General features: G+C 37.4%; 1 protein-coding gene across 5 annotated transcripts in view; it reads right to left on the bottom strand.

Annotated features, from left to right (window-relative positions):
• Positions 1-13,780, bottom strand: part of RABGAP1L (RAB GTPase activating protein 1 like) — a 697,071-nt gene that overhangs the window by 210,360 nt on the left and 472,931 nt on the right. For all 5 annotated transcript variants that reach the window (XM_031968366.1, XM_031968367.1, XM_031968368.1 and 2 more), the window contains one exon: positions 5,330-5,371. In XM_031968366.1, coding sequence (XP_031824226.1) covers positions 5,330-5,371 — 42 coding nt within the window. The remainder of the gene's footprint in view (positions 1-5,329; positions 5,372-13,780) is intronic.

The raw sequence follows: 13,780 nt of genomic DNA, 5'->3' as shown, positions 1-13,780 counted from the left end.
AATTTTGAGGTCCCATGACCTTAAGGGGCTTCTGTTTTAACAAGATGTTATTAATTCTAATTTCTCTGGCTTTGAAGTCTGGCACCGAAGGCTCTCACATTCTGGCCTCAGGATAATCCCACAAATCAAATCCTGAGACAACAGTGAATAAACCACTCCTCAGTTCAATGCTAACTGTCAGATAGTCTGTGGTCAGTGAGAACCAAATTTCAGAGATCACTCCTTGGTCCTATCTCTGGGCCATAAAATGAACATATCTATAACATGAAGAACTAGAAAAATGGGTCTCCTTGCTTTTGTTTCTTTGCTACATTCTCTTGGAATTTAAACCGCCTCCAATTAGAATTACAATAAACTTCGCCCCTTGACTTGGATATGGGTTGAAGTTGGCAAATTCTTTTGAGAAAACTTGTGACACCAATCTGTGACCCCACCATTTGGGGGGCTCCTTTCCCAACCTCAACATTTGGTAGCCTGATACAGGGAGAGTCTGGCCTCCCCTGGCTTGATTCCCTCCTTGTCAAGGTATGCCCCTCCATTTTTTCTCTCACAATCCTAAAGCTGGGACACCCCAGGCACTAGGAGAGGGCCTGTCTGGGTCATTGTGAGCTCTACACTCAGCAAGTTTTCCTTGATTGGGGACACCCAGACTGGGAAATTCTTGCAATGTTCAACAAAGTTCTGGGATGCCAGAGAAGACAAAATGCTATAGGATAGCTTTTGTCCAAATTTTATGGCTTTTTGGCGAGGATGGAACAGTCCTTTTTCATATCATTTTGTCTTTGTCTATGTCTCTGTGCAGAATGTCTGTTTCATGTTTGTTCTGTGAGCTAGATTTTGTTACCTGGAAAGATTTAAAATTCAACCAGCAAGGAAAAAACCTCTATGCTACAGTTAGAATGCTAAGGAAATGTCTTAAAAAACCTAACTTTTTCTCTGTGGACTTCATCTTTGACCAAGCTAGGGCTTATACCAAAAAGTGAGCTAATTGAAATTAGATTAACATCTTAGTAAATTCTCAAAATTTTGAGAGAAATGATTAAGAAAATTTGGCAATTAGTCATTTTAAGAATCCAAGAAAAATTCCTAAAACATTAGAGATAATCCCAGGAATTTATCCCATTCTGGAAGAAAAGAAAAAGGAAAAATAAACTAGGTAAATAGCAACTTTATCTAATCCTTCCTTGACTCTTATCTTATGGGAGTCCCCCTTTTATCTTGTCTGGTGTCCTCCTTCTGCTCCTTTGGGAAAGCACCCCAGAAAGTATTAAGAGACCCTCTCAATTATGAGGATAACTAACAAGATCAATATAGCCCAAGTCCCTCTGTTTACTAACTCTTCTCAACTCAGAACTGTACCAAACTCAAATTCTGACTCACCTGTAGAAATAGGGAAAGCAACCACAGGGACCCCACACACTCTTGCCCAAACACCTCCCCAGCCCAGCTTAGGAGAATGGGGATGGAGTAGAGCTACAGCTCCATGGTCAGCATTCCCTGGGCTCTGGCACCTAAAACTACCATTAAAGGGATATCCTGACACTAGTCACCCCAGCTTTCAGCAGGCTCTGTCCAGAAACTGCCTGGGAAGAATTTGGGTGCCCCTGGAACCACCCAGCATGGCAGTGTGAGGTGAGAAAGCCAGTCAGTCTCTGCATTTGGTAAGATCACCATTCTCTGTTTCAGTTGTGGATATATATATTAGCTATGTAATTTATGGCAAACTGTTTTACCTCTGCCCAGTTTTCTGATTTGTAAATAGAAATGACAGTTGTTATTGTAAAGATCACATGATTGTAAAAGTGCTTAGCATAAATCATGCTATATAACTAGTAACTGCTTTATTGGATATAATTCATATAAGATAATTTTATGTGTTTTTTAAAGATGTGAGCAACAGATAAATGATTTCTGTGTGTGTACAGTAATTTGGAAAATTGTCTATGATATGATAGTGAAAGCATTTTCAAAGGAGCTCTAATTAAAGCCCACTAACAGGGGCTTTACATAGTAATCTATTTGTACTAATAGTGTTAAGAGAAGAATTTGAGAACTTAAGGAAAACAGAAAAGCTATTTGCTACTACTTTAAAAATTCTAGTTATCTAGAGTCAGACTTCTGAAGGCCCTCAGTTAAAAACTGGCTAACTCCTTTCCTGGCTCACAAAACAGAAATGATTTGTGCGAATTGGAAAATTGCAATTCAGTTTGTCTAGAACATTTAATCAGAATCTAGGGAATCTCATTAACTAAAGTTAAGTCAAATTAAAATCAGTTCTATCTCAATTTTAAGAATTGTCTTGTTTTCTCCCTAAAACAAAACAAGAACTTATTTAAGAAAACAGAAATTATCGCTAAGACTATTTAGCTATTACTTAGGAAAATCCTAAAATTGTTAACTAAGTTACTTGGAGTTATTATCATCATGCTAAACTTATCAGTTCACCTCCTAGTATGAGGTATGCAACACCTTTTCCCCTTCACAAAGTGGGGGCAGGTACCAAACATCACAGCCCATGAAAACATTAAGAATAGGTGGGGTGGGAAACAGCAAGCTCAGCCCTTCCATGGAGTCTCTGTCAATTCCTCTTAATTTGTAAACTTGCCAGTTTTCTTGAAACTATCAGGGTAATAATCAGTCATCAGCTCTGAGAAATGAGCCTGTCTAGGATTTATAGTTTACCAAGAATTTATAAACCTGTATAATGATTGATCCTTTGTACCAGGATAAGTTTAAACATATAACACATGTTAAACAAAATCTCCTATGTATGTAAGTTCTGGTAAACTTTTAAAATAATGTATCTGGCCCTAAGCTGTGATTGGTAGAATTTGCTATTTAAAATAAAATCTCTTTGGACCATAACTGATATTCTTTTGAGTTCTGAATTTGATTGCCTGATCATTAAGTCAGAAACCCACCCTTTGAGAGAAATGCCGTAAGTTACTCAGAGGAATGCCTTCCTGAACTGTCACAGGTGGACATCTTATCTGGTCAAGAGCTGAGAGGACAACCTTAGCCTCTGCTTGAGGTATGATCTTTCTGACTCAGTTACCCACTTCTCTATTTCCCACCTGATTATTCCTGAGTCTGACTATGAGGTGGAATTATTACTATATGATCAGTTGTCAAACAGATCTAAGGATGCTTTATCCTGTCATGTATACGCTTCTCAGGCTAAAGCCTGAAGGGCCTGTTTTGACATTCTTATAATTATGTCCCTTCTTTTTTCTCTTATAGCAAATTTCTATAATCAGAACAAATGGTCAGTAGAAGCCATGAGCCCAATACAAGTATTCCAGGGGACACAATGGTTCTCTACTCTAGATCTTAAAAGAAGTTTTCTTTTGCATACCTTTGCATAGACTCACAATTTCTTTAGCCTTTAAATGGGCAAAACCAGGGGAACATCCCCACCAATTAACTTGGACAGTTTTGTTCCAGGGCTTCTGGGATAGCCCCCACATATCTGGATAAGCATTAGATAAAGATTTAAGAGATTTGAAGCTGCTTAAGAGCAGTCTTATCCTGTATGTGGATGATATTTTGATCTGTAGCTCAATCTGAGAGGTTTCCTTAGCGGCTGCCAAAAAACTCTTTAATTTTAAGGTCTCTAGGGGCTTTAGGATTTTTTTAATCTGCCAGTCTGTTGTCTGCCAGTCTGTCAAATATTTGGGCCATGAATTAACTCCCATCTCCCATTCTCTCACAGAGGAGAAAAAACAGACAATCTGATCTCTTCCTGAACCTGCCTCAAAGAAACAGCTACGCACTTTCCTGGGCATGGCTGGTTTCTGCAGAATTTTGGGGATTTTTGGGATTATTGCCAAGCCCCTCTATGATTCTATTCATAGTCCTAACACACTTCCCATTGACTGTAGGCCTGATCAGGCCAAAGCTTTTAAGACCCTGAAAAGCCAAAATGCCTTCTGCTCCTGGCCTGGCTCTACCTAATCTAGAAAAGCCTTTCACTTCCTAATAGGAGGCTCACCAGGTATCAGGCTCTCCTGCTAGACATCCCCCACCTGACTCTCCAGGTGTGTCACACCCTTAACCCTGACAACATTCAGTCTGGAGACATCATTCATAGTTCTGAGGAAGCTTTAAATTCTGTCTGTTCCAGTCGACCTGACATGAGAAACATTCCTTTTGACAGCCCAGATGGTGAATGGTTTACCGATGGGTCCAGTTTTCTTGAAAATGGGGAAAGGAAGGCAGGTTATTCTGTGGTGATCCTCAATAGCACCAGAGGCTAAGTCACTGCCCCCCTCCCCCCCCCCCCCCCAGAACTTTTGCCCAGAAAGCTAAACCCATTGCCCTTAGTAGGGCTTTGGACCTGGGGAAAGGAATGAGAGTGAGCATCTATACAAACTCCAAATATGCTTTTCATATTTTGCACACTCATGGGGCTATATGGAAAGAAAGGGGACTTCTGACAGCAAAAAATTCTCCTATTAAATATGCAAGGGAAATTCTATAGCTAACACAAAATGTCTGCAAACCTAGAGAGGTTTCTGTTATGTTTTATAAAGGACACCAGAAGGGAGATTCATTTCAGGCCAAAGGGAACAGGCTTGCAAATTCAGCTGCCCATTTGTCCCTGACTATGACCCACTAGGGAAAGTTCTATGCCCCTTATCAGCATGAAGCAGCTCCACAAAATGAGGTCTCCATCCCTTTGTCCCAAATGAATCTGGGGTGCAACTGCTTGAGAGAAGAATGTAATGCAGCTTGTAGGGGAGATAGCAATAATTTTAAGGTTTCCTAACCTTAGGAGGTTCTGTCTAACATTAAGTCAGAGAATTCTAAGTCCTCTGGCTTTGGAGTCTCGCCCTGGAGCCTCCCATACCAACCTAAGATTTCTAAAGTCTCAGGGCCTCAGGGTAGTCCCCACAAATCAAACTCCTGAGACAACAGTAAATAGACCACTGCTTAGTTCATTGATGACTGTCAGAGAGATAGTCTGCTGGCAGTGAGAACAAAATTTCAAAGACTACTCCTTGGTTCTACTGCTGGGCCATAAAATTAGCATACCTATAACATAAAGTACTAGATAAATGTGTCTCCTTGCTTCTGTTTGTTTTGTTGTTGTTGTTGTTAGTTAGTTTGTTTTTTGCTAAATTCTCTTAGAATTTAATTGCTTCCAATTGGCGTTACAATAAACTTTGCTCCTTGACTAGGAAATGGGTTCAAGCCTGCAAATTCTTTTGAGAAACCTTGCAACACCAGTCTGACACTCCAACCTTTAAGGATTCCTTTCTCAACCTTAACAATTCTAGTCTTATGGATAGGCAGAAAATCCATACAGTTTTAAAATTCAGAGACTCACCTTTAAGAGTGCCAAAGCTACATGGAAGATTATGTTGAGACCCTAAAAAAGAAAAGAAAAGAAGGGCTAAAGACAATTGTTATATTTATTACTATTTTTATTTACTTTACTGCATTTTTGCTGAAATTCCAAATAGCACTCAACAAAATTCAGTTAAAAGTTCCCACATGCACAAATATAACTAAATTTTCCTAAGGATATTAATGATAATAATAATGATATATATAGCATATCTTCGAATAAACTGTTATCATTATATTAGGATACCTTTCTAGTAGCCTGCTACACAATAAAAGACTTGCCCAGGATGAGACAATGATTTGGGGGAAAGTCTAAAAACCAAAAGGAAATATCAAGCTTTTACTATGTAGTCTAACCTTTAAACTCTAATTTATGAAATGAAAATTCCTATCTGCCAAAGATTTAATAAGTCCACTTAACTGGATTCTTTAGTTAACAAATAGCTAAGAGACTGTTGCTGACTGTGATGAGGGCAAGATTCCTTTCTTTGTGACTCCCAACCCCTTCCTAGCTAATATAATTACCCTTTGACTCACAAATCCTAGTCCCTTTGTATTCCAATAGAAGATCTGGACCTGTCCCAACCCCCATCCGGATCTGAACCAACTTTGGGGCTACACCCACAGGCCCCTCTAGCTAAATCTCCCATTATAAAAGGGGCCAAGCTAGGACCCCCCTCTTTGCAGAGGTCCCAAACATGCTAGCCATGTCATGACTTTCTGTTCACTGGACCCTCTGTCCGGTGCCTTCCTTATCTCTACCTTCACCTATTTCCTTAACTATGCTTTAACCTTGCTTCCAAACTCAATAATAAACCTCTTTTATCAATCTAGTTTTCCGGCCCATAAATGCCTTTTTGGGGACTTGCACTGCTACTAGACCTCATTTACCACCGTATCCTTGTGCTGAATCCAAGGGGGTTGCCGGGGAGCTCTGCTTGACCTTGACCCAAACCTGCTACTAGACCTCAACTAAATGCTGATTTTACTTAGGTACCCCAAATGTAGACCTCATCAATTGCACCTCATCTCCAAGTAATAATGTAAGTGCCCAAATGACCTTATATTTATTTTATATATGTTTTCTAATCAATAAAGGGTAAGCTAAGGGTAAGGAATTTAAATTTTTTCTTGTGCCTAACAGCTAGCAGAGTACATGGCATATAGTAGATAGCTATTAAATATTGACCAATTATAGAGAAAGTATCTTCATTGCATATGTCCAAATTCTTCCTCTCTTCTCCATAATTGTTTATTCAATAGATCCTAACTTGTCAGAAAAATAGAGAACTAACTTGAACTGTTGGATTTTCTCTCTTCCTCCTTTAATTTTAAAAGGAAAATTATAAAAAAAAAAAACCCCAAAACAAACAAAAAACTTTCCTTAAAATCAAGCAAAACCTTTAAAGAAAAATAAATGAAAACATGAGAAGTCACACTGGACCTAAAGATAAAATCTCAATTCAGCCCAATGGAGTTTGAAGAAACATTAAGTTAATTAATTAAGCCCTAAAGGCAGAGAACATTCATGGAAATATTTATAAAGCCATAGACTAGACCAAACTATATCATACTGAAAGTAGTAGAAATAATAACATGAAAATCTTCAGAAATTTTTTTCTTGATAGGTTCTTTCCTGGCAGGTTCTCAGCCGCTTAGCATCATCTAAAATGAAGCACGTAGGCACAAGTGAGTTAGGAAGACTCATCTTCCTGATTCAAATCTGGTCCCAGACACTTATTAGGTGTATGACCCTGGACAAGTCACTTAGCCCTGTTTGCCTCAGTTTCCTCATTTGTAAGATGAGCTGGAGAAGGAAATGGAATCCCAACAAAAAACAAACAAACCCAAAGAGTCATACAGACTAAACAATAATAATAAAAACCTCTTAAGTCAGTCTCAACCAGACAACCTTCCTATCAGAGTACTATAGCAACAGCTCAATGATCTATAGCTATAATCTCTGGGAATTCTCAACCAGGTAAAGTCAGATGAACAAACTTTTATTACAAACCTACTCTGTGTCCAGAAAACAATCAAGAATCAGATGCTGGAACACTATCACCTAAGATTGACCCTCATTCAGAGCATATTGGTTTTTATTTCATATGCAAATTTAATAAGCTTGATTATGTGGTTTCCCAAGCCATTGTAAATTAGAAAAGAACAAGAGTGGGAAGATGATAGAAGAAAAAATATTTGTGGCCATGTCCCACTTCCTTTTAAGGCAGACATATTATTGGGAGTAAGAAGCTAAATTTCATAAGGGAGAAGATAGAAACAATACAAAAAGCACATCCTAAAACTTTTAAACAAACATTAAATGTTGGGTAAATAGTAATAATAGTTCATGCGTTTAGAACCTGAAGGTTTATAAAACAAGTTTCTTCTAACAACCTGGTGAAGTAGGATTGTAAATATTTCTTTTGCAGATAGGAAAACTGAGTTATGACTAGAGTTCATATTTTGTGTCAGAGCAGGTATTTGAAACCAAAATTATTTCCAACACATTTAATCAAAAATTCCTTAGGCCATCCCTATATTACAAATATGATCCCATCAGTGTGGCTATTTCTACCTCAGGGGCAGAGTAAAATCCTCCATGACATTTTCATTCATGTCCTTCAGTAAAAGAGCCACTCAATGTGCTAGTGGGAGGCCTTCTTCTGATTGGTGTCTTCTTAAGAACTGAGGGAGTAGTTAGCATGTCCATCTATTTAAGAAGGCAGTAAATGTATACTTTAGAACTATTTCTATTAAAATGTTTCAAATTAATGGGGAAATGAGCACTTAGAAAATCTATTTTTATGGAATACTTCTTTTGATAGCATCAATTAAAAGATATGTAGCTGTATTAATAATTTACAAAAGTTCAGTTCTTATCCATTTAAAAAAAATTTCACAAGTGATCCAAAATTGAGTCCTGAATACTTCAATGGCCACAACAAATTCACAAATATTAAGATAATTTTAGAGTCACACTTGAAGAATTGCCATATGAAAGAGGGAAATACTTGTTTGGCTTAGAAAGAGAAGAATGCAGATCATTAAACAGAAGTTATGGGTAGGGAGATTTTGAACACAAAATGTCCAAAAATGGAACAGGCTGCTTCAGAGTATCATAAATCCTCAGACACTAGTGATTTCTAAAAAGCAAATAGATTTCCACTGTCCAGAGATGCTCTAGAAGGAATACACAAGTTAATTAGTGACTGACCTAGATGGATGACCTTTAGTGTTGGTCCCTGCCAACTCTAAGATTCTAATTCATCAGATCTAGGAAAGGTCAGAGTGCATGTAGAATAATAATTGAAGAAAATCACTATTCAATTGTAAAAAGTTAGGTCTAGAGATAGCTTAATTATTACGTCAAGTTCAATATCTTCAACAAATCCATAAGAAAATATTATTAAACAGTAAACCCCTTCATGTTTGGAGTTGAAGCTCTACGGGTCCTGCTTTGTTTTTAAAGACAGACCCTCACTTTGTAAATCTAGAATGCAAGAATAGGAACCTTCAGGAACTTTGCTCATATCAAATAAAAATAGATCCTTAACTAATAAAAATTTTCTTTCTAAAAGTTTCTCTTTATAACATCTGAACTCAAAATCATATCACACTTTACCACATTTTTTACTTATCATATATGCGCTGGCTGAATTCCTTCAAGGACAGGAAAGTTTCAAGGTAATTTTGAGATGTTGGGACTTTGGGTATAAAAATGTGGGTAAATATGTGAATAGTTTAAATAAAGTCTAGCCTCAACAAAGGATTATAGGTATCCTCAAATGTCATTTCCTTCCCAAAGAGAATCACTGGCAAATTATTCTCCAGGGATTCTAAAAGGGCCACAAGGGTGAGTTTTGGATAAAAGCGTGTTTCATTCCTACAACTGTCAATACTATGGCCACCACCCTATATTTTTCTATGCAATAAAACATTTTGTTCAAAAGATTGTTGTGCCTAATGTGTTTAAAGAAATATGCATAGGAAATGGGTAAAATATAAAAATAAAAATGCATTACCCTCATGGACCTTAAGAGCCATAGAGAAGGAAAGGACAGAGATACAACTAACTATAATATAAAATAACTCCTCTGGAAAGGTATGAGCAAAGTCCTATGAGCAATCCATAGAGAAAAAGTTATTACTAACTAGAAAAGATAAAGAAATGCTTCCTAGGAAAGATATCATTTAAGAGTTTGATTTTAAAACATAAGCAGTAAGAAATAAATTGGGGACAGGGATGAGAAAAATCATAAACATGCACAGCACATTTAGCATGTGTATCCAGGAAATTTTATTTTTAAGGTAAGTAATTACTTTAAATATTTTATATGCTATATAATATATAATCATGATTTTTAAAAATGCTTTTTATAGGACAGCTAGTTGGCCCGATGGATACAGGGAGAGCCTGGGAGTTAGGAAAACTCATCTTTCGAGTTCAAATCATCAGGCAGTGCAATATTCCCTTTCTAGCTATGTGACATTAGGCAAGTCACTTAACCTATTTGCCTCAGTTTTCTCATCTATGAAATGAGGTAGAGAAAGAAATAGCAAATCACCACAGTGGTTTTCTTTGCTAAGAAAAGCCCATTAAAAAATTGGACATGTCTGAAACAAGTGAACAACAAAAACAGAGACAGTCAACATTAAGCCAATCATTGGTTGTCCTAGGAAATCTTCCTAACATTCCATTTTGAAGAAGAATGAGTTGTTGGTCTTTTATAAGTAGTACAATTTTGATAGAGCAAAAGAGAGGACAACAAGGAACACTTAAGGATTAAGGTTGTAAAGCTATGATAGTGGCAAGACAATGTAGAGCTTTGAATGCCAGGTAAAGGAACTAGAAGTTTCTTTGGTAATCATAAGGGAACAAATTGCTTTTTTTTGGCTGTTTTTCCAACAGATGCACAAGATATGATCTATGCAAAGTAAAGCTTAGTTTCTCAGCAGTATTAAAAGTAGGGAAAAGCTTAGAGATGAGACAATTTATCTCATAGGAAAGCATTAGATTAATCAATATGAATCATGAGTGCTGGTAAGAGCACATAGCAATGTAAATATAAAGAAGGAGACAGAAGAAATAGACATTTCAAAAGTAGTTTTTCTCCATATGAGAAAAACTTAAAGATAATTCAATAGTTTTGAATCTAGGCACTAGGATGGATTGATGGTGCCAATGAAAGAAGTAGTAAGTCAGAAAGTAGGTTTTGTGGAAAAGATAAAGAGCTTCATTTTGAACATGAGTTTGTGGTTCCAGTAAGATGACTAGGAAGAGCTATCTGGAAGGCAGCTGGAGATGAGGATTTTGGGTACCACTTGTTCTCTAGCACACATCAACCTCTTATCAATAACTTTTAACCTACTTTTCTATGTAATGGTCTTTCCTTCATCCTCCTTAGTATAACCTTAAAAAACCACAATTGTATTTTAGATTAGAAAGAGAAAAGATGCTATCATCCCTTCTTATTTTTATATTCCTTTATCAGCAATGTATAATACCTAACTGTTTAAAGTAAAGAGCTGACTAGAGGGAGCAAATATTGCAAAAGTCCTCTCAAAGAATATAAAAGTTCTGAGAACCAGAGTGCTTCAAGCACTCTAAAGCAGAAATTCCTAATCTTTTGGGGGCAATAACTCTTTCTGGCAGTCTATGAAGCCCTTAGACCTATTCTCTGTATAATGTTTTTAAATAACTCAAGGAAAACTACACACCTGTCAGATTGGCTAAGATGACAGGAAAAAATAATGATGATTGTTGGAGGGGATGCGGGAAAACTGGGACATTGATTCATTGTTGGTGGAGTTGTGAACGAATCCAACCATTTTGGAGAGTAGTTTGGAACTATGCTCAAAAAGTTATCAAACTGTGCATACCCTTTGATCCAGCAGTGTTCCTACTGGGATTATATCCCAAAGAGATTATAAAGAAGGGAAAGGGACCTGTATGTGCACAAATGTTTGTGGCAGCCTTTTTTGTAGTGGCTAAAAACTGGAAACTGAATGGATGGCTATCAGTTGGAGAATGGCTGAATAAATTGTGGTATATGAATATTATGGAATATTACTGTTCTGTAAGAAATGACCAACAGGATAATTTCAGAAAGGCCTGGAGAGACTTACACGAACTGATGCTGAGTGAAATGAGCAGGACCAGGAGATCATTATATACTTCAACAACAATACTATATGATGACCAGTTCTGATGGACCATGCCATCCTCAGCAACGAGATCAACCAAATCATTTCCAATGGAGCAGTAATGAACTGAACCAGCTATGCCCAGAAAAAGAACTCTGGGAGATGACTAAAAACCATTACATTGAATTCCCAATCCCTATATTTATGCACACCTGCATTTTTGATTTCCTTCACAAGCTAATTGTACAATATTTCAGAGTCTGATTCTTTTTCTACAGCAAAATAACGTTTTGGTCAGGTATACTTATTCTGTATCTAATTTATATTTTAATATATTTAACATCTACTGGTCATCCTGCCATCTAGGGGAGGGGGTGGGGGGGGGGTAAAAGGTGAAAAATTGGAACAAGAGGTTTGGCAATTGTTAATGCTGTAAAGTTACCCATGCATATATCCTGTAAATAAAAGGCTATTAAATAAAATAAATAAATAAATAAAAATAACTCAAGGAAATACTAAATTTTATTTTGAGGTTGATGAAAATAAAGATGCAATTTTTTCCTATCCAAATTCTCAGACTCACTGCTATCTATCCATAGACTCCAGGTTATGAACTCTACTTCTGAAGGAACCAATAATTTTATAGTATATTGTTATGACCATTAATCCATTGAGTAAATAGTGGCTGTACTGCTAAATAGACTTATGCTGATGATGATGGAGATAATAATGACAGTGTGTTAAACTTTAAATCACTAAACAACTATATTCTTTCAATCTCACTATCTTGGGAGACAGGTGCTATTTTCCTACTTTATAGCTGAAGAAATTGAGTCAGAAAGAAGTTAAGTGACTGTCTTAGAATCATAGCTAGTAAGTATCTGAGACTAAATTTGAACTCGGGTCTCTTTGACTTCCTAAGCTCTGCTCATTGTCAGCTAGTTGCACTATACATATATATAACAGAACTGTTCTTTATTAGAAATGGAAATCATAAAAAAGATTTCTTTTATTACTGTAGAATTTGGAGTATCTTTCACTTCAGGATTAAGTACAGCATATGAGGAAGGGAATGAAATAAATACATGCCTTCCCACCTCCAAAAACTGAGGATTAAAGAAAGAAAAGGTTAATTGCTTTAAACATGAAAAGTCACCAAAGGATAAGCTTTCTGTGAAACGGCCTCATCCTCTTGCTGACAAGTCTGGGGCCCAGGTGCATACAGAAATACTTCAACACATTAAAATTCTTCTGCTTTAAAATTCAGTCAAGATGTGACAAAGATTGTGCACCAAGGAACCTATAATTAATTGCCCCCAAATTAAATAATTGCTTCAAAGTACAGCTCATAATGTGCTGATTGAGGTAAGCCAACAATAGAACCTCCACAATCCCCCACAAAGAAGAGCTGATGACTGAAAGAATGACGTGACCCTTCTGACTGACACGAGGCAGCTGTGGGCTAGAAGGAGACTGCCGGATTGTGCTGAGAAGCTGTCAGGAGCCAGGCTACAAATGCTGAAAGGACAGTGTCTATAAGTGCCAGACTCCATCCTCACCTGGGGTCCTCATCAAACAGGAGACTAAGATAGGAAGAAAGTGAATGGTACCCAGAAAGAGATCTTCAGAACATCCACTCAGAGCACAGAGGAAAGATTACAACTGGGTCAGCCAGAGATGCAGGCAAACAAAATATGCAGTCAGGATTATCAGCTCCAGTTGGTGCTGGGGATGGCAAAAAAGTTCTTTCGGACACCCTCAAGTCAAAACCTATCACCTGATTTGGGAGATTAATGAAACTTTGGGTGTCAAAGGCAATGTTGGTTGGCACTAGTGTAACAGAACAGACAACTGATTTTGACTCAAAATCAGAAGGGTCTTTGGATGGGAGCGAGCTTCCAACCTGCTGTGAGACGTAAACAAAGTCTCAGGTTGCCTGGGGCCTGGAAAGAGAATGTGCAGCCTCCAATGATGAGAGAGATGCTTTTCCTAAATTCTGGGGTGGCTGTTGCCCAAAACTACCACTCCAACCTCACCCCTTAGGCTCCAAGTTAAACAAGGCTTATTACTCTCTTACAGGACTACTTTTTAAATAATGGAAGACAATTTCATGTCTCTCTAGATTGCTTTCATACTCAAATTAAATATCCCTAATTCCTTAAATCAACACTATTACAGCATAGATCTGACACTTACTAGCAATGTGACCCTGGGCAAATCACTTATCCTTGTCTACTTTAGTTTCCTCAAACTGTAAAAAGAGCTGGAGAAGGAAATGGTAAAT

The sequence above is a fragment of the Sarcophilus harrisii genome, chromosome 4 (assembly GCF_902635505.1).
Source record: "Sarcophilus harrisii chromosome 4, mSarHar1.11, whole genome shotgun sequence".
NCBI classification, from domain to species: Eukaryota; Metazoa; Chordata; class Mammalia; order Dasyuromorphia; family Dasyuridae; genus Sarcophilus; species Sarcophilus harrisii.
Note: the sequence above shows the minus strand (reverse complement) of the source record. Positions and strands in the feature narration are given on the sequence as shown.